This window comes from Antedon bifida, chromosome 1 (genome assembly GCF_963402885.1).
Source record: "Antedon bifida chromosome 1, ecAntBifi1.1, whole genome shotgun sequence".
In the NCBI taxonomy this organism is placed as follows: domain Eukaryota; kingdom Metazoa; phylum Echinodermata; class Crinoidea; order Comatulida; family Antedonidae; genus Antedon; species Antedon bifida.
The window spans coordinates 27,166,606-27,190,534 of record NC_136226.1 but is presented as its reverse complement, the minus strand read 5'-3'; the positions used below and the strand labels follow the sequence as shown (position 1 = coordinate 27,190,534).

General features: G+C 28.8%; 3 protein-coding genes and 1 long non-coding RNA gene across 4 annotated transcripts in view; all 4 read right to left on the bottom strand.

Annotated features, from left to right (window-relative positions):
• The window catches only part of LOC144835734 (uncharacterized), a 37,847-nt gene extending 35,268 nt beyond the window's left edge, over positions 1–2,579 (bottom strand). The window contains exon 1 of the mRNA XM_078690819.1: positions 2,562–2,579. The gene's annotated coding sequence lies outside the window, so the exon portion shown is untranslated. The remainder of the gene's footprint in view (positions 1–2,561) is intronic.
• Positions 2,580–8,416: 5,837 nt separating this feature from the next.
• LOC144848824 (uncharacterized) lies at positions 8,417–9,147 on the bottom strand. The gene is made up of 3 exons (XR_013613933.1): positions 9,069–9,147; positions 8,775–8,845; positions 8,417–8,477 (listed from the first exon to the last, which is right to left on the bottom strand). It is a non-coding gene; the product is annotated as an uncharacterized LOC144848824 (long non-coding RNA).
• A 4,062-nt stretch (positions 9,148–13,209) lies between these two features.
• On the bottom strand, positions 13,210–16,353 carry LOC144835725 (uncharacterized). Its single transcript, XM_078690807.1, has 6 exons — positions 15,932–16,353; positions 15,536–15,706; positions 15,097–15,408; positions 14,752–14,817; positions 14,337–14,556; positions 13,210–13,988 (listed from the first exon to the last, which is right to left on the bottom strand). Exons 1-6 carry the CDS (start codon positions 16,253–16,255, stop codon positions 13,636–13,638), a joined length of 1,446 nt encoding a protein of 481 aa, XP_078546933.1. The 5' UTR covers positions 16,256–16,353; the 3' UTR covers positions 13,210–13,635.
• Positions 16,354–16,362: 9 nt separating this feature from the next.
• LOC144835719 (uncharacterized) lies at positions 16,363–22,971 on the bottom strand. The gene is made up of 15 exons (XM_078690794.1): positions 22,759–22,971; positions 22,443–22,463; positions 21,861–21,881; positions 20,998–21,518; positions 20,733–20,756; positions 19,879–20,035; positions 19,399–19,493; positions 19,118–19,209; positions 18,854–18,947; positions 18,432–18,502; positions 17,908–17,953; positions 17,369–17,550; positions 17,153–17,254; positions 16,725–16,904; positions 16,363–16,551 (listed from the first exon to the last, which is right to left on the bottom strand). The coding sequence occupies exons 1-15, from the start codon at positions 22,785–22,787 to the stop codon at positions 16,369–16,371; spliced, it is 1,818 nt and encodes a 605-aa protein (XP_078546920.1). The 5' UTR covers positions 22,788–22,971; the 3' UTR covers positions 16,363–16,368.
• Between the last annotated feature and the right edge of the window lie 958 nt (positions 22,972–23,929).

The window sequence follows — 23,929 nt, the reverse complement described above, 5'->3', positions numbered from 1 at the left end:
ATTTGAATGATTAATGCAGTACATGAAATTCAATACACAATTCCTGAGGTGTAGGAAATGTCTAAATGATTTTGGTATGCTTTGTTTTAATTTAACCAAAGGGAACAGTGAAAATACAATTTAATTTCACTCTTTTAACAATAATTTTCAAGAATTTTGATTTGTAAATGCTTTGTCTTGGTATGCAAGTTTATTAATCATCTTATTATACTATATACAGTACCATATTTACTATTAAATGGTACTGGTATATTATTATTTTACTTATTAACCTTTAACATTGTCAGAGGTGCCTCTATAAAAAATACATAAGCTTCATTAGTATGACACAAATAATTTCTGCCAGAATAGTTTATATTGTTATTAGTGTTTTTTTTTTTAATTTCTTGTTATTTTGCTTATTGACAATTAGGCATTGTCTCTAAATTATCATCTAACTATTTAAATGTTTGATATTATTTTCTTAGATGAATTATGTTCTGTTAATTTCTAAAATGTATTATACATTGTGATAAATATTAACATTGGTTCTTATTATTTTTGCAATAGTGTCATTAGTCAAAAACCCTTGATTTTTTATGATTTAAAAAGAAAATATTAAATAATAATTTATTGAATTTATTTTACAATTATTTAAAAATTCAAATTAATAAAGTTACATGAAATTCAATACACAATTCTTGAGGTATAGTAAGTGTCAATTTTGATATGCTTGTGTTGATCATAATATGCAATTCAATTCATCAATTTATTCATTACTACTTGTGCTTTCATTTTTCGGGAAAAAAAGTATTAAAGATTCATTTAGTATGTTTAAATAAATAATATCTGAATAGTCTCTGCATTGTTTAAATTATCTGCTCTATTATTTATTGTCAATCAGACGGTTTGTGTATTGTTATTTTCTTCTCTTACTCATTATATAATTATTACTGTTCGCAATATGAAAAAAAAAATCCAAACTCCTTATGATGACATCACACACATACCAGCATCCCATTGTCTGATTTTGACTAAATGCAATTTTACCGTACTTTTAGCAAACAGAAGTTAGGATACCATATCTTTAACCACAACGTATCATAATAAGTTCAATCTTTTTATTATTTTGGCAATAGTGTGTCATAGGCTGAAAAAGGGGTATTTAACAAGTTTTATAGTAACAATATTAAACAAAATATTGTGTTTGTTTGGACAAAATCTATTCATTAACTCAATTTGTAATTTATACAATTATTTCAAATACATAAATTAACAGAGAAAAACGTTGTAGTATCATTTTTTTAAATATTTTTTGTTAAATAATGATTCATTCATTTTTTCAATTATTACATTTGAAAGACTCAAATTACAGTTCACATAAACTTAAATACACAATTTATTTTGACAATAGTGAGTCAGACAGACTGAAAACCCTTTGATTTTCCTTTGATTTAATAAGTTTCAGTACCATTCAAACAATAATTTTCCAAGCATCAATCTATTAAAATAACTTATTTTTTAATTTTAAAAAATATTCAAACTGATACAGTAGATTAATTCAATACACATTTCTTTAGTGTAGTGTAAAGTAGTGTCTATAATGCAATCCTGATTTGTTATGCTTTGTCCTGACCATAATAATAGTTTATAAAATATACTATTATAATAGTTGTATTTTCTATTTTGTTTCACATTTTAAGTTTATACTTTACTCTAATAACAGTTCACTGTAAAATAAAAGTATTCATTAGTATGTTTAAATAAATAATGCCTGTGAATAGCTCTGCATTGTTTAAACTACCGGATCTGTTATTTATTGACAACCAGACTGCTTATGTATTGTCAATTTTTTTGTTTCACTTATTATATTTTAGTAAGTTTAATCTTTATTTTTTTCTTGTTCTTGCAATAGTGAGTCATATAGGCTGAAATCCTTGATTTGTTATGATTTAAAAATATAATAATAAATAATAATTTATGAATTTATTTTACAATTATTACAATTATTTAAAAGATTAAATTTTGATTTTGTTATGCTTTGTTGTAACCATAATTGCAAGGCCATTCATACTAATTGCAATTTTAAGTGTTAGGTAATAAATTTCACACTTTAACAATTAAATAGTCATATAGGCTGAAAGTTAAACCCTTGATTTTTTATGATTTAAAAAAAGATAATTGTACATATTAATTTATGAATTTATTTTAAAATTATTACACTTATTTAAAAGATTAACATTAATAAAGTTACTTGAAATTCAATACAAAATTCTTGAGGTGTAATGTCTAAAATCAATTTTGATTTTGTTATTATTTGTCTTGACCATTAATAATTATGAAATTCCGTCATTTTACATTTCATTATGAAATTAAAAATAAATCAGTTACATGAAATTCAATACACAATTCTTGAGGTGTAGGAAGTGCCTAAATGAAATTCTGATTTTGATATGCTTCGTCTTGACCAAAATATGCAAATCCATTTATGCATCTATTTCATTAAACTACTTGTACTTTCAATTGTTTTGTAATAAATGTCACACTTTAGTTAACAATAGATAGTGCAAGTTTATACTTACTCTCTACTTTTTCTTATCGATTCTCTGTAAAAAAGTATTAAGATTCATTAGTTTACATAAATAATGTCTGAATAGTTCTGCATTGTTTAATTACCTGCTCTATTATTTATTGACAACTAGACTGCTATTTATTGTCATTTTTTCTTTCACTATATGCTAAAATCGTTTTAATAGTATAATTTAAAAATGTATAGTAGCAATTAAAAAAAAATGTTTTCATTTGGACAAAAATCTATATATTAATTCACTTTGTAATGTATACAGTCAATTATTTCAAATACCCAAAATAAAACAGTAAAATGTTGTAGTATAATTTTTGTTTTATATATTTTTCATTAAATAATAATTATGAATTTATTTTTACAATTATTTGAAAGATTAATACAGTATATGCAATTCAATACACACTTCCTGAGTTATAGGAAGTGTCTAAATGAAATTTTGTTTTTATTATGCTTTGTTTCAACTATAATTTGCAAGTCGATTAATTCATTTATTTCATTATACTACTTTTACTTTGTAATATATTTTGTATTTTTAATTTAGTAAACTATTAGACAATTAAAGTTTATACTTACTCAAACTGTTCTCTGTAAAAAAAGTATTAAGATTCATTAGTAAGTTTACATAAATAATGTCTGAACATTAATGCATTGTTTAAATTACCAGCTCTGTTATTTATTGACAACCAGATTGCTATTTACTGTCATTGTTTTAACATATTATATTATAGTTAGTTTAAACTTGATTTTGTTATTACATTTGCAATAGCAAGTTAAAGGTCAAAAGCATTTTGATTATCTTATGTTTTAACAAGTTACAGTACCTGTACCTGTTTTGTATTACTATCATGGACCTATACATTTTATAGGTCCATGCTACTATAATACTGTATTAACTTATTTTACAAATTGGACAATTATCTAAAATATTCAAAAAGACAATCAAAAGTTGTAAGATTGATTTTCTATTTAAATAATGTGTAGGAAGTATGTGTAAATGCAATGTTGATGTTTGTTATGCTTTATTTACACTAAATGCTGTACAATCATTTCCTTATAAATATTTTTTGTTTACATAATATGAATAACAATCTATGTGAATGTATTTTGAAATTATCATAATTATTTGAGAGATTTAAATTATTAATAACGTACATGAAATGAATACACAATTCTTGAAATGTAGGAAGTCTAAATTTGTATTTGGTTATGCTTTGACAATAATAACATTAAGTCCATTTATGAATTTATATTTTATTATAATACTAGGCCTACTTTTAATTTCTTTCAAATAAATATTATATTTTTAGTAAGCAACAAAGTTTATACTCACTCTTATAAGACTCTTAGTATGTTTTACATACTGTAATTATATTTCATTATTTATAACACTACTTGTTGTACCCTTGGCCTTGATTTTTATTATGATTTAAAAAGATAATATTAAATAATTTATGAATTTATTTTACAATTGGGATGATGGCTAGTATAGGCTTAGTTTAGATATCAAGGGTACTAGGGCTTATAGGCCTATTATTATTACTGACTAGGCTAGATAGGGCCTAAGGAAGGCCTATCTAGCCTCTAGGCCTAGGGTAGGCTAGGCGAGGAGGCCCTTAGTTATTTAGTAGGCTATAGGCCTACTGTATCTATAAGCTAGCCTATAGATAGACAAAATGAATATAAAATAGTTTCGATAAACTTTTAATTGTGTATTCTTTGAAACATTTACAATCCGCGATTATTTATATTGCTCAGATGTAACTAAAACATTAAAATAAACATCAAATTCCAACCGGCCAAAAATGCTAGGTCCTCCTACCTCCAGCAGGGAGACGTTCCTAGAGAGATCGATCGTAGGCCTACGGTATAGCCCCACGTGGCGCTATAGTATATTTGGTTCCTACGGAGAGTATAGTAGGCCTATAGTAGGCCTATAGGGGGTATGTGTCGAATGATCGAATCAAAGAACTTATAACAGTTGTTATAAGTTCTGTGGTCGAATCAAAGATGTGTAGTATCTAGTCTACTACCGACCAAAGAACTTATAAGTTCTTTGCTACTTTGGTCGAATGAAAGAGAGTTTGTATACGCCGAAGGCCAGAGGGCGTACTCCAGACTGAAAAGTGATTTATTTAAAAGTAAGTGGGACGTCGATAATCTGTTGAAAATCGGGAGACTGTTGAATAGTCGTCTCATCACAAGCCTGGGAGATAGAAGGTTAGGCTTGATAAAAATTCACCATCACTAAATAAAGGAGAGTACTGTATCTCTCTTTGTATTCACCATCACGGGCAATGCTTGAAAACAAAAGTCTGTTTCTTTTTTTTATTTAGGTGGTGGGGTTAACTGGGGCTTCACTAAACGTGTCTTTTGACAGTGTCGGAATACCGATTTGATTAAACACCTTTTTAATTTTTAAAACGTGAAAACTATATCGTCAATAATCACATTGTTTTGAACAACTTTTGTCTTGTGAGTGTTGAATAATGGCATGAACAAAATAATTCAAGTCGATTCGAAATTATGGAAGCTGTTACGAATGTTTAACAATAATTCTATGTGCACAGTAATATCATTAAATGAAGGAGATGCTATATTCCAAGAAACGGATTAACGATCGATTTATAAGCAAAATTTGCAGAATATGGCTGATGCCCATCGTTCGTTCTATTTAGCCTTTTTATATTAAATTAATTCACAATTTGACAGTAACATTTAATAGTATGTTTTGTTTGTTAAAATAATAATGCATGAATAACTTATTTCACAATTACAATTATTTGAAAGTACATGGAATTTTGTTTTTCTTCGTGTTGACTATAATAATAATACAAATCCATTCATGAATTTATATTTCATTACAGGTTTACTACTTGTATGTACTTTCAATTGTTAAATGATAAATTTCCCAATTTTTAAAGGATATATGAACCACAGGACAATGTAGGACTAGTACCTGTCGTTTACACGGAACGAGTAAATACAAACACGTACACGGTGATTGATGTAGTCAAATAGAATAGCACCTGGAAAGTACATCCGAAAGAGAAACTTCTCACAAAATGAGTCTTAATTATTAAAAACATAACCTGACCTATAAACAGTGTGTTTACAAAATGTGTGTGTCAAGTCATTTTAATTTAAACACAATTTAAATCGTTTAGAAGAAATATTATATAATATACAAGGGATGAGTTCAGAAATGTGTGACAATAGTGAGGGATTAAGGTTCATATGCATTTTGATTTTGGATGCTTTGTCTTGGTCATAACATGCAAGTTTATTCATCATCTTATATTTCATTGTACTGTACTACTTTACAGTACCATACTAATAGTACATGATATTGATACATTATGATTATATTAATAATTTTACTGATTTAAGTTTATACTTACATTTCTTTGTCTGTGAAACTGTAAAAAAAGAATATATAAGTTTCATCATTATGTTTATGTATATAATTTATGAATAGTGCTGTATTAATTATTTACATTTTCTTTTATTTATTGAAAATCAGTTCATTGTCTCTAAATATCGGTAGAATTCATCATAATGTTTGATGCTATTTATTTTTATATAAATTGTTTTCTGTTAAGTAGTCCTAAAAAAAATATCAGACCTTGCAATAAATAATAACACTAGTCATGTCATAAAGATAAATCTAGTAAGTTACTATTATAATGAACGTTTGAAAATGTGCAATAGTGTAGGAATATGCTTAAATGTTTCGGCTGGATGGACCATCCTAATAAATAGTATTGAAATAAATAAATGTATTACAGTAGGGTACCGTACGTACGTCATTAATGAAGTGAATTAATACAATGTTCAGAATAGCTACTGTTTGTGAAATTGGTATTCAGTAGTAAGCCGTACCTTTATTGAATAGAAGGGCTACTGTTTGTTTAGGCCCGATACAAATTCACCATCACTTAATAAGGGAGAGAACTGTATCTCTCTTTGTATTCACCATCACGGGCAATGCTTGAAAACAAAAGTCTTTTTTTTTTAACTTTGATGATGAGGACAATTTAGGTGGTGGGGTTAACTGTAACTTCACTAAACATGTCTTTTGACAGTGTCGGAATACCGATTTGATTTTAAAAACACCTTTTTAATTTTGAAAACGTGAAACACTATATCGTCAATAATCACATTGTTTTGAACGGCTTTTGTCTTGCATGAACAAAATAATTCAAGTCGATTCGAAATTATGGAAGCTGTTACGAATGTTTAACAATAATGATATGCACACAGTTATCATTAAATGAAGGAGATGCTATATTCCAAGAAACGGGTTAACGATCGATTTATAAGGAAAATTTGCAGAATATGGCTGATGCCCATCGTTCACGGTTCTATTTAGCCTTTTTATATTAAATTAATTCACAATTTGGAGAATTTTCTAAAATAGTACAGACAGTAACATTTAATAGTATGTTTTGTTTGTTAAAATAATAATCCATGAACTTATTTTACAATTATTACAATTATTTGAAAGTACATGGAATTTTGTTTTTCTTCGTGCTGACTATAATAATAATAATACAAATCCATTCATAAATTTATATTTCATTACAGGTCTACTACTTGTATTTACTTTCAATTGTTAAATGATAAATTTCACAATTTTTAAAGGATATATGAACCACAGGACAATGTAGGACTAATACCTGTCGTTCACACGGAACGAGTAAATACAAACACGGTGATTGATGTAGTCAAATAGAATAGCACATGGAAAGTACATCCGAAAGAGAAACTTGTCACTAAATGAGTCTTAATTATTAAAAATATTTTTTTTATATAAATATCACAATCTAAATTAACGCAGTACATATAATTCAATAGACATTTCCTGACCTATAAACAGTGTGTCTACAAAATGTGTGTCAAGTAATTTTAATTTAAACAAAATTTAAATCGTTTAAAAGAAATATTATATATACAAGGGATGAGTTAAGCAAAGTGTGACATAGACGTAATAGTGAGGGATTAAGATTTAAATGTATTTTGATTTTGGATGCTTTGTCTTGGTCATAACATGCAAGTTTATTCATCATCTTATATTTCATTGTACTTTACTACTTTACAGTACCATACTAATAGTACATGATACTGACACATTATGATTTTATTATTAATTTTACTGATTTAAGTTTATACTTACAAATATTCGGCTGTGTCACTGTAAAAAAAGAATATATAAGTTTCATTATGTTTACATAAATAATGTTATGAATAGTGCTGTATTAATTGTTTACATTTTCTTGCTCTATTATTTATTGAAAATCAGTTAATTGTCTCTAAATGTCGGTAGAATTCATCATAATGTTTGATGCTATTTATTTGTATATAAATTGTTTTCTGTTAGTTAAACAAAATATCAGACCTTGCAATAAATAATAACACTAGTCATGTCATAAAGATAAATCTAGTCATTTACTATTATAATGAACGTTTGAAAATGTGCAATAGTAGTAATATGCTTAAAATGTTTCGGCTGGAAGGACCATCCTAATAAATAGTATTGAAATAAATATGTATTACAGTAGCGTATTGTACGTCATACATATAATTAATGAAGTAAATTAATACAATTATGTTCAGAATAGCTACTTGTAAAATTGGTATTCAGTAGTAAGCCGTTCCTTTATTGAATAGAAGGGCTACTGTTTGTTAAATTTGTTTTAATTATTTGTTGTCACCTAGGCTACTACATGTATAGTAATTTTACTTTTGATTCATTATAGTGGAAAAATGACATTTTGAAGCAATAATTGAGATACAGCTTGTGCATACTTATTATTTATTTCTACTATTATTATAAGATACAAATAGTATTACCTTTCTTCCGGGTTTTCAAAATTAGATGCCATGGTTCCACTTCATACGGCTCACGAAAGAGCTACGGTACAGATAAAAGGGAAAACACAGTTAATATCCTTAAAAGCCATGAGTTTCCGACAGGCTACATGCTTTTTATCTGGCCGCATTTATTTATAAATTACAAGCAGACACACTAGAAAAATGTTTATTAGAAACCCTGTGTATATAATATAATATGATTCAACATATAAGTATTTTATAATAATTATAGCACAACCAATCAATATCTGGTGTTACTATTTTACATACGTAATGCTACTAAACGGCAAATATTTAATTTAGACTTTTAAAACGTTTTAGGTATTTAAAGACAAACCTGCTTTTTCGTGTTTAAAGTTGATAGCATGTGTTATACGTACGACAAAGTATGTTTAAAACATTGTGCAACTGTAAAATAAAAAAAAAACTATTGCACACAATAGCAACCAATAACAAAACTGTTAAAAGTGCAGCATCATTGCAGAAATTATGCTTTCAAAGATAAATAGATTTAAGCTTATTATATAATGAACAGGTACTATTCATAGTAAACTTGTGTTTTGTACTAGAGATAGAATATTAGGCTACATGTTATGTACCATCTAAATATCTCAAAAATAAAACTACTTACCTGGTTTCCATACTCAAAGCAAAAATGTCGCCAAAGAATAATAAAATTCATGAAGAGACTTCTTTATGGTGTATCCCTAGATTGCCCTGGAATATAAACAGTTATGTATGTAATCGCGAAATAATCAGTGATGAACCTGTGTTTTTTAACGCTACGGTAGATCGAATATTGAAAGACAATAGAAACAAGATATGTAGCAAAGTCTATTCTATTCAGATACTGTTCATATGAAGTTACTGAGTCACAATTGGAACAACAAATCAATCACTTAAAAACCATATTTCTGTTGGCAATAAAAACCTACGGGTTGTCTTTAATAAAGAGATAGTACAGAACAAGAGTTTGCCGTCTCCTTCTTAACATAGATTAACAAAATGTAGGATAAAGATTATGTCGTTAGGGTTGAGGACGGCTAGGCCGACGGTACAATTTTAGAACGATTGCGTTCTAAAGCCTGTTTTCCTGTCGACGTCAGTCGACGCTATCGTTAACAATAATCGGCGATCTTCTACGTAAACATTGAAATGATTTACAGGAAAAGGTACTCGCTATCGTTATCATTTCAACTTGATCGTTTTCAAACGATCGACGATAGCAGGCTTAAGGGGGTTTTAACCATATGGGAGACCAACGCGGTATGTATGGCTTGTCGTTCTATGATATGGTCGTACCAACATAATATAATCGGGGTGCCTTTTTGTGAATGATCACGAGCACCTATCCCAACTTGTTGTAAACACGTCAAGTATACCTTTATCTATTTGCATTATTAAGATAATCTTTTCTTATTTTTACACAAAATGTGATTAAAATACATTTATTTCCTAATATTGCTTGTAGGCATAGAGATGTTTAATCAGTGCCACCACAACCATTGTAAACATTTATTTTGTAAAATGACTTCTGGTAGATATAACGACAATGATAAAATAAGCATTCATGTTATGCTAAAAACATATAAAGTATTAGAATACAACAAATGTAAACCAAAGTCAAAACGGTGAATATATTGAATGGATCTTTATTGGGTTAGAATTATAATACAAGTGGATTAGTAACAAAAATATGTTATAATAATTAACGTTTATTAAATGTCAAATAATTAAGAAATGTCAAGAAATTTTAAGGTCATACTAAGAAAGGAAATATATATATTTAACATAATTAGAATTGCAACTGGTGTACTTTAGTCGTTTGTACTAAATAGTACGTACGAATTTTATAGGCTTCTCAGAATGTTATATGGTGACTGTTACAATGTAGAAAACGCCATTTTCAAATAACCGTTTATGTAGAACACCGCTTACTACAGAACATTAGCTGTTGATGTTTCTACATTAACGGTTGTTTCGACATTAGCTGACGTTTTCTACATTATAAGTTGTAACAGTGACATGTATGTCCAACATAATATTTACTTTTACTATTTCAAATCAATCAAATCCAATCTAGTTTTGTTAAACTTGATGCGTGTATTTCACTTGAAGTATGCACGAAAAAACGAACTAGACTAAGTTGATTATTGATATATTGTATTCAATGATATGGTTGATCTAGCATTGACAATTACGTACTACCACGGTGGTTTATTTTTAAGCATATTATCCACATGATCGTTTCAATCGTCTCGAGTCAGAGTATAAAATGTCTGACTTTTGCTATTCTTCTCTTAGTGCGTGATTGTATGGAAATGATTTCTTGACATTCATTCTTGTCATTTTTTGCTTTTAGTAATAATCATGATCACAGTTAATACAACATATTTGTACAATTTGAAATAAAATAAACAAAGTAATAATAATAATTTATATAATAATAATTGATTATACTTTGGTATGATAATACTAATCTACTTACCAGGGAATCTTATTCAATAGGAAAACACCATTATGTATTTGTTGATCACTCAGAAGGCAGTAAATCTATGTACAAGAAACACGTTAATCCATGAGAAGACAATTGGCTGACATGCAACAACATAAATAAACCAGGCTTAAGTCATCAAATTGTACAATGTATCTACCTTTATCAAAACTCTATGAGTAGACTGAGTTAATCAGAGAGCGTATGAGAGAAGTAACAAGACAAAACCAATGAATGCAGTAGTAGTTCCCTTATTGCATCGATTGATATAGCATCGACAAATGATAAAACAACCGTTTTGGTTCATTTCGTTCATACAATTGTTCATTGTAAACTTTATTCGAGTCGGTGGCATTATGTTGTGTTTTGCCCGCAAAAATGGCTGATTTTCGATATTTTCCTTTAGTAAGTTTATAGAGTAATTGTATGAAATGGAAATCAAATGTACTGTAGGGCCTAAGCTTATGTCGTATACAAAACGTATAGGCCTAGGTCTATTCATATACTTTCTTGTACCTTGTTTTTTGTTTCTTTTCATGTATACACTGATTTAAGAATGTAAGCATATAAACGATGTATTTATACTTACTGTAGAGGAAATGAAATGTTTTATCTAGGATCAGCCTCGCTGAAATATCATGAATCTGACTATCGTATTGTTTACATGCAAATGAGCAAACCTTTACGCAGTAACAAACATTCCTCGCTAAGTAAGTGTATCCCTCTAACGTTTGGTGACAAAAAATTGTAATAATCCTCGTCTACCCGCTCATTTAAACAAATATAGATTAATTTCATTGTCAAAACAATGTGTACACATGGAAATAAAGAGGGGCCTGCCTCAGTATTACATATATCAAAACTGATTGGAAGCCTTTTAAATAAAAATAAAATAAATAAAAACGGGAACGGGTTCTCTTTGGTATCGACGACCATCAGCTTAAATAGATCCACTAAAAGTAGGGAGTGGGAGGGGCGGAGATAACCGAGCCTATTATGGAATAAATTCTGTATCTTCCCTGACGCAAGATGAGAGTAACTCATGATATAATGTATTGTATTGTATAGGTATTTTATGTTTTTACCTTTATTGTCGTTTAAATGCATTTTTTTTATATTGTTGACTTTTAATTTATTCTGTTTCCCAAGACTAAAGCCTAATATGTAAACAACTTTTAATGTTCGTGGTTAGTTTTATAGTTGTTCTAGAGGCAAACGGTTGTATCACAATTAGTATTATATTTGTTCTGGAGGCATGTGTATATTTAACATCTGTTTTTGAGATTATATAAAAAAAGGTTGAATCGTAATTAGTAGATCTATCTGGCATGCATCTAAATGGACACAGTTCATGATACAGATTTTTATCATGAACTGTGTCCATTAGATGCATATCAGAATTATGATTCTTAAGTTCACATTTATCATAACATGTTAATGCTAATCACGTTAAAAGTTAAATTGTTCTTTCTTTTAGTAATATTAAGTCGAAACACAGTCTAGAACTCAGTCACACTCATTCACCACCCAAGTCACGTATTGGAACAAATGGCTAACATAAACATTCATGTTATATTAAAAAAACACATCAAACATTTGTAATAATACAACAAATGTAACAAATCACCTCTATTTACTGAATGTTTATTGGGTTTTAAACATTGGATTAGTAGTATAAATATTATAAGACAATTAATGATTATTAAGGAAACATATTTGCAAAACAAACTCAGTTAAACTCAGTGTTAAGAAATGCTAAGGTTGTACTAAGAAAGGAATCATAACAGGATTAGAATGCAATGAATGGTTTGTTCATCTTAATATTCATTCTTATAATTGTTTATGAATAAAAATAAAATGATTTTAAATTGATTTGAAAACTGCATGGCTATCAAGTATATGTAATATGAAATTTAAACCATTAGTGCAACTTAACTACTGTACAAATATTAACAAATAATTACACAAACTGTAAAAAGTGCATTGTTCAAACGTGAACATATAAAACCTTTTTTGAAAACTATGATTATGAAGTATTATTTACTACACGTGTGGTAATTAGGATTAAATATTATGTAGGCTTCCATATCCCCTTGTTTCTTGTACAATAATAAAAAGAAAACAGAGATCCTAAAGTACGAAATCCACATGTAACATTTTTGAGGAAAATGCAATTAATTTAGGCCTAATAGCAGCTATTGAACAAACTAAAACAAAAAATTAGAACATAATAATTAGAAAAACTAGTTATAAACTACTTACAAATAGCCATGGGTGATATTATCCTTTAAAAAAAACCAATTGTGATTGCTATTTGTATTATTTGCTTCTTTGAAACTGAAAATATAGAAATTTAAAGCATACTAAAAACAATATTGATTCGAGTTGACCGTTTTATTATTAGTAATTATATGACGTTGGCTCAGAAATCCTCTTTGCATTAAAAACAAACTATCAGTATTATCAAAATTTTTTTTGAAAGATATATCATAATCAAAGTTATGATTTGTATTATAATAATATTTATCATTCGATATTCAATATTTGGATTACTAGGTCTCTCAATTTAAGCCTCTGTATAAAAAAAGGATGACTTTCAAAATAGTTGATTTTATAATTTATTTTAGAATTCAAAGTGCAAGACACATACAGTACTAAATTGATTGTTATGGTTTGTTCATCATTCTACTTTGTTAATTCCTCTTTATAGCTTAAGATGTTCCTCAATTAAACCTACAACGTCATGCCGATTTATTTCAGTCATACAGTCCTTAAAATCGTCCATCGACAACCCCTTCTCAGACCATCCATGCATTACACACATAGTAGGACTTTTCATCATGTTCATAATGTAGCTAATGTAACAATCATAGCCAACCTTACAAGCTACACTACGCCAGTCATTAGCACGTGGTTGTGGAGGGTCCAGAAGAACGCAGACCTCTGTCATGATATGAAATGGCAGGATCGGGGAAGGAATGTCTTTATAGACTCCAATAAGAGGTCGCAGAAACCAAGGTACATTAGAGTTTCCTTGAACAGCAGTGTCTTGAAAGGCTGAAATAATACAAATGGTTGATAATAGTATACAAATGTTTTCTAAGCTTCTTGTTTCACTTGTTTTTGACGGTTATTATTGGTTAAAGTGGAAAAGGTTGTAGGATTTAGATGTTTTAAAATGCTCAGTACTGTACATCTTCACATGACAGCATTAATAAGAAATGTAGATACGTTATAGGCTACATGAAGAATTGGCTGACTCAGACAAGGGCACATTTTAACTGTAGCAATTGGCTTATTATGTCCAGAGAAAGAAGAAAGAGTTTGTCACATGACGTCATTGAAGGTTCCCGACACGTTGTTACCTCTATTTCAGATGATACTTTATCATTGCTATTGTAGTACCTTGATTTCTATTGTCCTTTCCAAACAAACGCCTGACTTTGCAAGTGTCCATGCCATCATCTAGTCCACACCGAGGCGTTGAAACTAAACACTCTTTAAGTTTGTGCAAGTGAAGGTTCTCCTCAGGACAGACGTTGCACAGGACGCAGACGTTAAAATCAACCCGTTTCATCCATTTGTGGCCAATGTCCAGTAGGTTTTCTTTAATAAGCTGTAGTAACTGCAATATAAGGTAAAAAGATTTTTTTGATTTAATTTCAAACTGATATTTTCAACCATCACACAGCAAAATGTCTCAAATTGGCCCTTATGATACATTTTAAATTTATAATCTCTTTTGAACAATTCAACACTGTGTGACAACTCAAGAAGACTATTAGTAAATATATAAACAAAAATTCAACTAGGTACTTGCCTCTTTGCACACACTTGGAGATGGTTTAAGCTGTTTACCGCCAATTTTAAGTCTGTAGATTACCACCTATATAATATAAATAAAATCAATTATTGGAGCTTGGCTCATTTTTAAATTGAGCTAGTCTTTGTTTTTAATTTGCAGAAGCTATTTTAGCAAATAACCATGTACATCAATTAAATTACTTTTTTAATGCATGGGTTTATATTCTAATACAAAATGTTTTGTATCGAATAGAAATTTAACTGGTTTAAAATACCAATACACTCTTTTTTTTAATGCATTTTAATTTTTTAATCACAAGAATAAAGAACAATGAAAAATGACCAAACACTCCTAGCCTACCTGGATACAAGATCTTTTTTCAGGCAGGATCCTGATAATTGCATCGTGATTCTGATCAATGTACACTTTTACCTGCTGGTAAAAGAGTCTAGGATCATATCCCTCATCAAGCTTCCTCTGTTGTGACCAATGCACGATTCTTACTACGAGTCGATAGTACAGTCCTTCAGGTAGGAAACCATCAAAGTCAACGTAGAATACCGCAGTATTCTTTGACTTTGCCAGTTTGTCAAGTGATACCATCTCATCACCTTCATTCTTCTTCAGAAGTGATGGCACATAAAAGAGACGATCACTTTTAGTACCTGTTGTCTTTTGAAAAGAAGTTGAAATAAATGTTTGTTATAAGATTTAATTAAGGTTTAAGAGTATATAACAGTTATAAGATGACAACAACAACCAACAAAGCAACTTGATTAAGTAACGAAAAGATAAAAACCTGTTTGTACAGAGTAGAACGAGTCTTGACACATAACAAGTCAAATTTCTGCATTAGCTGTAACAATGCTTCAAATTTCTCAAGAAATTTTTGCCACATACGTCTAAGTAGTCTCTCCTCCAGGAGACCTTCTTCATCAAGTTTTTTCCAAGAGCTTCTAAACTCTGCCCACTATAAAAACAACATAAACAAGTATGACATCAACTAGTTTAGTATGTGCCAGCAGTCCTTTTCACTATTAAATTGTTCAACATCTGGAAATAAAATCATATCGTTGACTTACCCAGTTTCAAATTATTATTAATTATCTTCATTACTATGGTTTTAAAGTAATAAAAGTAAATAAAATAAACCTGTCGAATAAAACTAAAATAAAAAAATAAATAAAACTCATACTTGATCTGAAGGATTCTTCACTGTGATAACTAGCCTGAATATGTAAATTAACCACTGCGGTATTATAATGATGATGTCATTGAGGGCGCTATCTGGTGTGTCTCTTTCCCCGTAGTAAACGATGTTACCAAGGTCGTGATGAAAATGTAACATAGCAAATAATTGAATATTTGTGTTGATATGACACTTGAATGAGATTTTGGTTACCTGGTATTTCAAATTGAATAGATAAAAAAAACATTTGCTTGTCATAAATATGATTGAAAAGGAAAGTAAATAAACATTTCCGATTAAAACTAGATAATTATATAAACAACCAACCATGAAATTAAAAAAAAATACATCGTATTACTTGCCTGCTTGAAATTAATTGAGTGTTCATTCTGTGCACGTAATTGTTCAATTTCATGCAAGAAATTCAACCACTTCAATGGCATCTACTCTCCCATATATGGTTCATTCTTAGCTACATCTGTTATATGATTTCTAAGCTCAACAATGGATTTATCCAACAATGGTGATCTGACGCTATTATCAATGGCATAATACTTTACCACAACATGATCTTCATATGGTTTTTCCTTAAATGCCTTCTTTATCAGTAAAAACTTTTCTTCTGTCTACAAAGATATAAAAATGCATGTTTTTTGTTGTTATAAATATTTGGTTTTATATTTAAAATCAAGTATTATTATAATGTATAAATTGCAACTTATTACAGTATTTAACAGTACAGCATTTACACAATTTGAATTCTTTTTTTGGCTGTATACAGTGTTAGTATCATACTCACAAGAGCTTGTCTTTCTTCATCATTGCCTGGCAGACTTTCTCTGTGAGTTCCAACAATAAATATAGGTGGTGAAAACTGTTTCTGGTTTGACACAGAATTTTCAGTGGTATGCGAGTAGATTGATTGTGACCAAAAAACCACACGATCTAAGTTGGTCATGTAATGGTCAGCATCTGTAATCTGAAAATTACTTATTATATAAATTAATTAATGAATTAAACATGAACGTAATCATTTTTGCTAAAAAATAACGTATAGAAAATTGCATGGATCAATTATTTTCAAGAAAGATACAACACAGATTCAATATCATAACATTCTAGTTTTTTAGAAGAAAATTCTTTAGAGATTGAAAAAGCTTTATATTATATTATACAATGTCTATAAACTCTAGATAACCACTTATCAAATCGAACAAATACTATTACCTTGCCATTATCTCTATGAAATACTTGTACTCTAGATGGTGCATTTAGGTCATGACAGAGGTTGAAACAGATGATGTAAATAGCACGAGATACCAGAAACATCTACAGTATTCAAGAAAAAAATATAATCACATGAAAACGTCTCTTTTTGATCAATAAAAAAGTTACAAATGATGTTGAAGCAACAATCTTAAATGTTTAAATGCCAGTGACTACCTGATGAGTAATGTAATAAAGATCTTGTCCAGCAAAATCCCAGATGCTGAAAGTCAGATCATCAATTGTCTGATGTACTTCTTTAATTTCTTCAAACAATTTTTTTTCTCCATTCCTTTTCTTTTCTTCAAGAATGTTTTTAACAAGTTTAAATACCTCTTCTTGAGTATCTTCTGTTAGGCCTATCCAAGAACAAAAAAAACCCCAAAAATATATATAAAATGGATTATTTCAACCAGGTGTCTGAGTTTGACAGAAAAAGAGTTCGTCTATTTTCTTCAGGAGGCAAATATTTATTTAGAATTCAATACAATGTTGGTTCAGCAATATGATTGTACTATTATAAATCGTATTCAAACTTTTCACACAAGCTATACATTATCATTAATTGATTATAAATGTGTACATTTAAAAGTGTTTCCAAAACGTTTTCACATTTTTTTACTATCCATGCCATTATTATTCATTTTTCAAACATGTGCAAGCTAATTAGCATGTAAGCATGTCAAAGAGATTAATAATTTCTTAAACACCTTTACCAAATTTTTCATATTCCTGTGTCTTTCTTCCTATTTCCTTTGAATCCTATATAATCAATTCAGAATAGAATACATGTTATTATTATTATTTATTCAGGCAAAAGATACATTTTACAAAATATAATACAAATCAACAAATTAAACAAATATGACGTAATGAGATAAGATAAAAAAGGCAAAGAAAACAAAGTCAATAATTCTGTTTTAACTTTAAAATGAAAGATAATATGTTGCCACATGGAAAGCTTAACAAAAGTGTCTTTTTACGTTAATGGTTTTATGATAATGGTTTGTTTTTACGGGAAAAGTCAGTGGAGGTCACACAAACTGAATAAAACCAATGTATGCTCTATTTGTCTTGGAATTTACAATAATAATATTGTGTTTTTGTGATTACAAATTAAGGTATTTACATTCTATATGTAAAAACACTTGCTTGTAAAGCTTTATTTTTTTTATCAATCATACAGTATTAGATTATATTTAATTAGATTATATTAGATAATTAGATTTGTATTCCAAACCTGAAAAATTTCTTTTTTCTCTTCCTCTATTGCCAATGTTTTTATAGCACTTCTTTCTCTCCATGTTCCACCTTTATTCCATATCAACAAGAAAAAAAAAGAGAAATAATATATAACATGACGACGATATGTAGAATTGTTACAGTTTGTTTACCAGCCAAAATGTAAAGGAACATGGTAGAGTAATAATTACACATAGTATATCTTTAATATTAAGTACCTATAGGAACATGGTATATTATTAATATTAAGTAAAATAAGATAAGACAGTGTTAATGTTAAAATTACAGTAATGGTAAATTTGTTTAAATTTAAGTGTGGTGGGTGTGCGTGTGTGTGAGGCCTGATCAAAAATGTAAAAACAAATCCCTGTATATTTGTTATTATTGGTTTTTTGATGGAATGCTTAACAAAAGTCCTACCATTGCATGTGGAATTTGAATCAGTTGGTAAATTTGTTTCCTCTGTCTCAGCAACACTGCAAACTTCTCCATTTTCTTGTTTCTTCAATCTTAACTTTAGTATATAATTGGTAAACATTGATAATAATTAGCTTAAGGATACAAATAACATGATACAAGTAATTTGTTTTAGGTTGTGGTAATCAAGTCAAGTCAAGTCAAGTATCATTTATTGTCATTTGTTTTAAGAAAAAACATAGAAATTCTGATAAGCATTGTTATAACCTCAGTTTGTTTTTCTTCTTTATTCTGCAAAATACCATTTACAATTTTTTCTGCTAAAGTTCTTCTATATTCTTGCCTTGCTTTATTCGTTTCTGTGAATAGTAAAAGTGATGTAAAGGTAAATATTTGCTTTTATCTTACGGTCTGTGAATGCCTATTTGGTTAAAGAATACAGTACGATAATTTCCTATTTATTAATAACCAATCCATTTCAAGTTTTATTTGTATCTTTATTAATTTTTATTGAAAATATTATGTTTCTCAATAAAAATGTACCATACCTTTATTTTGATTTTGTGTCCAGTTAGTAGTATGCTTAACATTAATTGTGCATGACAATTCAATTCCATCAGTGACTTCCTCATTAGCATCGAACCTAAATAAATAAAATACTACAGTAGATATTATCACATTTTATGACACAAATTGACACAATTCAGGCAAGACTATTCATTTGTTTTCAACTCTGTTGAAAAATGATTTTATTATAAAAAGAGGAAAGCAGTACTAGTAGAAATTATATAGGAAAAGATACAAACAAAAAATAAGCTGATGATAAAAACAAATATTGTTAATAGAGAAATATGCAAAGTGTACTGAAATGAAAATGTTTTTAAAGAAAACGATAAGTAAAGAGATAAAGAACTTATGTATGGAAATAAAAGATACACATAAGTTAAAAAAAAGACAATTTATTTAAAGCAAACAAAATTGTACCAGAAATAAAAAAAAAAAACACACAAAGGAATTGGCCTACTTACGGGTGACCAATAAGTGCTTTGGTTAGACTCGTTTTTCCAGCACGCTCTTGTCCTACAAGCATTAGACGTGTTTTGTATATAGGTTTGCTGCCTTCTTGTATGGCATCAAGAAATGCATTCTTAGCCTCCTGACCTCTTGCCAACACCTCAAGAGGAACTATAGTATATTTAAGAGACGTACATAATACAAATACACATAACAAATAGTACTATATTAAGAATTAGATTTGTGCTATTTCAAATGTTGAGATATAGGCCTACCCATGGAGGCAGGGTGTTTACTGTAAACAGCAAATAATTGTGGAGCAGAATCTACATGCAATCAACGTATAAGTAGAAAAAGTAAGTATAAGTAAAACAATTAAATAGTTTGTTGTTAATAATTGACAAAGAATTTCTTTTTTTTTTACTTGCACTGATGAAGGGCTAGTGTTGCCCGAAAGCTCTGCTAACTTTTCTGGCTGTTTTACTTATCGTTTTGATTTAGCTTTTCGCTTTTTTTTTGTATCTCTATTGAGATCCAGGCACTGATACCAACAGCATTGTCATTTTTTCAGTAATTTGCCTTTGGATTTATTTTTATTATTATATAAATTACACCAATAACATGAATGAATTGAAAATAAGGAAAAACACATTACAAGGACAATCAACAATGTGATGGAAAGGTAGAAATAAACTAAAAATAACAGAATAAAATCACCTTAAAATGTATAGGCATTCAAATCATGTTAGGCACTATTTCCCTTGCTCTCAAACAAAATCGTTTGACAATTCAAATTTTTACTAGATTCTAAAGAACTTGCTAGGATTTATGTAAACATTTGATACTATTATTTAACTTTTTTACATACCATCATTCAGTTTCTTTTGTTGCACTAAAAAAATCAAAGAATAAAACATTTTTAACATTACAGGTGTATGCTGAAAGCACATAAATTAATTGTATTTTTGTAGAAGCAAGCTACACATGCTAACAATGTACATTTACATTGCTTTCGTGACTGTTAGGTAATTTTATTTTAACAACGTTCACAATACATGGAAACAAACAATGTATTTAAACATTTCAAATAATAATATAATCTGATTGTGGTTAATACAATATGACATACTTACAACATGATCTTACAATATTAAGTACGTGATTCAGTTCTTTGTGCTCTTTCAAAAGTGCTTCAAATTCCATCAATGATTCTATACTGTTTTTAAGCTTTTCTTGACTCAATATTTTAATTAAATTCCAAGCATTTTCTAAATCGTTTTTGTCAATATTGCAAATCTTAGCAAGTAATTTTACATGTTCATTATTATTTAATGATTTGCCAAGTCTAACGAGCATCCATCTGTAGCCTGTGATTTTGTTTGTCAGTTTCTGTCTACGGTAGTTCTTGGATAATATGTCATGTAGTCTTTGGAGTCCTGTCACTTTAAATACTTCAAATAACAAATCACAGTTAACATAAAACGTATTTTCAATGTAACCCTCTGAATGTAATAATCTGAACAAACTATTAGCTGTCGCTGCTTCTAATTCTTTTTTGTTGTTGATGATGTCATAGAGGACAACCTTCAGGATCTGAAGATCATTCGCTTTAATTTCACTTGAAAGCTCATCAATCACTGACCAAAATTCAGCACTGTTTATGAAAAAATAATATAATTTGTGCATTAATTTTACTTTTCCATAAAAAAAATATTCAGTTCATTTTCATTTCGCATTGTTTTCAAATTGGAAATTGTTTTTGCTCTTTTTAACAGTTCCTTTATGTTTTTAAAGATGTTTTTTATGATATTTGTTTATTCGATGGGTCTTTAAAACAAAAATATTTTTCTTCAAATAATGTTTTTATTTTAAATGTATAAAAGGAAAATAAAGTAAATTATAATTTTTTTAATTGAAAACCAGAGTATTTTTATTTTGCTTTGGAAAATTTTGATTGGAATTTTTTTACACTTATTAAATATTAGTTCACACTTACTCTGTCCATCTTCTTCTTTCTCTGTAAAAAAGTAGTTTCATTAGTATGTTTATATATGTAAATAATGGTAGATATATTACTTTTAAAACAAAAACGATTAGTATCCTACGTATTAGTTTACTCATCAAATACTTATTTATTTGCCTTTTTAATTTTTTTTCTAATACGAAGACAATATTTTAAAATCTTTTGTTATAGAAGATTTTTTAATACATTTCTTATTTTGTATTTTGCACAGAGGCACCTCACAAGGTGAAACCACTTGTATGTACCTTAGAGGCACTTCAGAGAACCAATACAAATATTCCAAAATAATGATACGACCAGATAAATCAATCAAAAACGAAACTATTGCACATAATACAATTTAGAGCATTTGCATTTGTCAAAAGAAGATTAGATCCAAAAAAAAAATTAATATATAAAATTATATGTTGAAGAAAAATCATTATCCTCAATAAGTGAGTTAGCGTTTACAAGTAGAACTCTCTTTGTATAATATTATAACAGAGCAATAACATAATAATACATCGGATTTGTTCTTTAGTGAGGCATTAAGACTTGATTTAAGTTATTACTTACTCTAGCCATCTTTCCTGTTCCCTGTAAAAAAATATTGAGTTTCTTTAGTAAGTTTTAATACATAATGTCTGAATAGTTCTGGATTTTCCACTGTGTAGCATTGTTTAAATTTTCAAAAAATTTAGATAAAAAACCTCCTACTCTGAACTGTCATTTTTTAATAATAATAGTTTTGAGGAGTTTCTATATCTATAAATAGCACCTTAAGAAAAAAACACAATGCAATTACTGGAATGAATATTTGTTTTACATAATAGCTACAGTGAAATAAATAAATAAATTTAAATTTATCAGAAAACGAAATATAATAACTCACTGGTTCTGAAATCGGTTTGTAGCATCCATGTTAACATACAGCTAATTTCCTCACGCATGTTACGCTGCAGTTCAATTATAGCTAATACCTGTTACTACCTGTCATCTTCTTCCTCATTGTCTATGAATTTGGATATCATCGTATCGTCAAATTCTGGTACAATTACTTAAAAATTAAATCTTAAAAATGCAATGTCCTATGGTTATAAAATATTAGGTTAAGTAGAAAACAAAGAAGTAGAACTACCAGAAATCAATGTTATTATAGGCAGAGCATTATAAATTATATTGTAAACATTGTAATAGACGTTCGCGATTGTCTTAAGTATAAGCAGGGAAGAGTTATATTATGTAATTTAACTCTTCCTTGGTATAGGCCTAAGTCTATCATGAAAAATGGAATTACAACGGAACTAAAAGAAATTCAGGGCGTGTGTTGGATGCTGGATTACCGATCGTTAGATTGTGGTTCGAATTAAACTCTCATAGCTTGTATTCTTAGGCAAAATACTTACATTTGGCTCTCTTCACCTAGGTGTATAAAATGGGTACCCGGTTAGATCAAGACATAACTTTGCGCCGATTACTAGCTGCATTATGGGAGTAAAAAATAAAAATAATGCTACGTTGAGCACTAATACTCATGAAAAGAGCGCTATATACTGTAAATGTGGTATTGTTAACAATTATAAACTAAAACTTTCTTTCTATCCTGTGATTACAAATTTAAGTGTAAGGTTTTAATCACGTTTATTAATTTATAATTATAAAACAGTGATATATACTTCAATCAGGTCTGGTTTATCTGGTCTAGATTTGCGACCACAAATCCCTACCTCTTATGATGAAAATTGAAATTATGATGATATTTATCATGTAAAATATAGCATCTCAAAACTATACTTACCAGGTATCTTATTCAGAGAGAAAACAAGCCGCCATTGAGTAATTAAACATATATAATGTTTTACACTTATTCAAGACTCGTTGATTACAGTATGGAAGTATCATATTTAAGGAACTAAACAAGGAAGGTAAAACCAATGAATAGCACTCCATATTTAGAACTACTCTCGTTTCTATAGGTCCATGGTTTCATCGACTGATCTAGAATTGACAAAAGTACTTTCAGTAGAAAAAACAATTTTATGGTTCATTTGATTCAGACTATT

Bases quoted from the DNA above. Each gene is read 5' to 3' on its own strand.
- LOC144835719 (XM_078690794.1), bottom strand. From the start codon at position 22,787: ATGGATGCTACAAACCGATTTCAGAACCA. The intron at 20,036-20,732 runs GTATGTAAAAAA...AATATACTATAG, and splicing joins ACAAAAGAAACTGAATGATG to TTCCTCTTGAGGTGTTGGCA. The intron at 17,255-17,368 runs GTAGTCACTGGC...TGAATACTGTAG, and splicing joins TTTATTACATTACTCATCAG to ATGTTTCTGGTATCTCGTGC.
- LOC144835725 (XM_078690807.1), bottom strand. From the start codon at position 16,255: ATGGTTGGTTGTTTATATAATTATCTAGTTTTAATCGGAAATGTTTAT. The intron at 15,707-15,931 runs GTATGAGTTTTA...TTGTTTTTATAG, and splicing joins TGAAGAATCCTTCAGATCAA to TGGGCAGAGTTTAGAAGCTC. The intron at 14,557-14,751 runs GCAAGTACCTAG...CTTATATTGCAG, and splicing joins CTCCAAGTGTGTGCAAAGAG to TTACTACAGCTTATTAAAGA.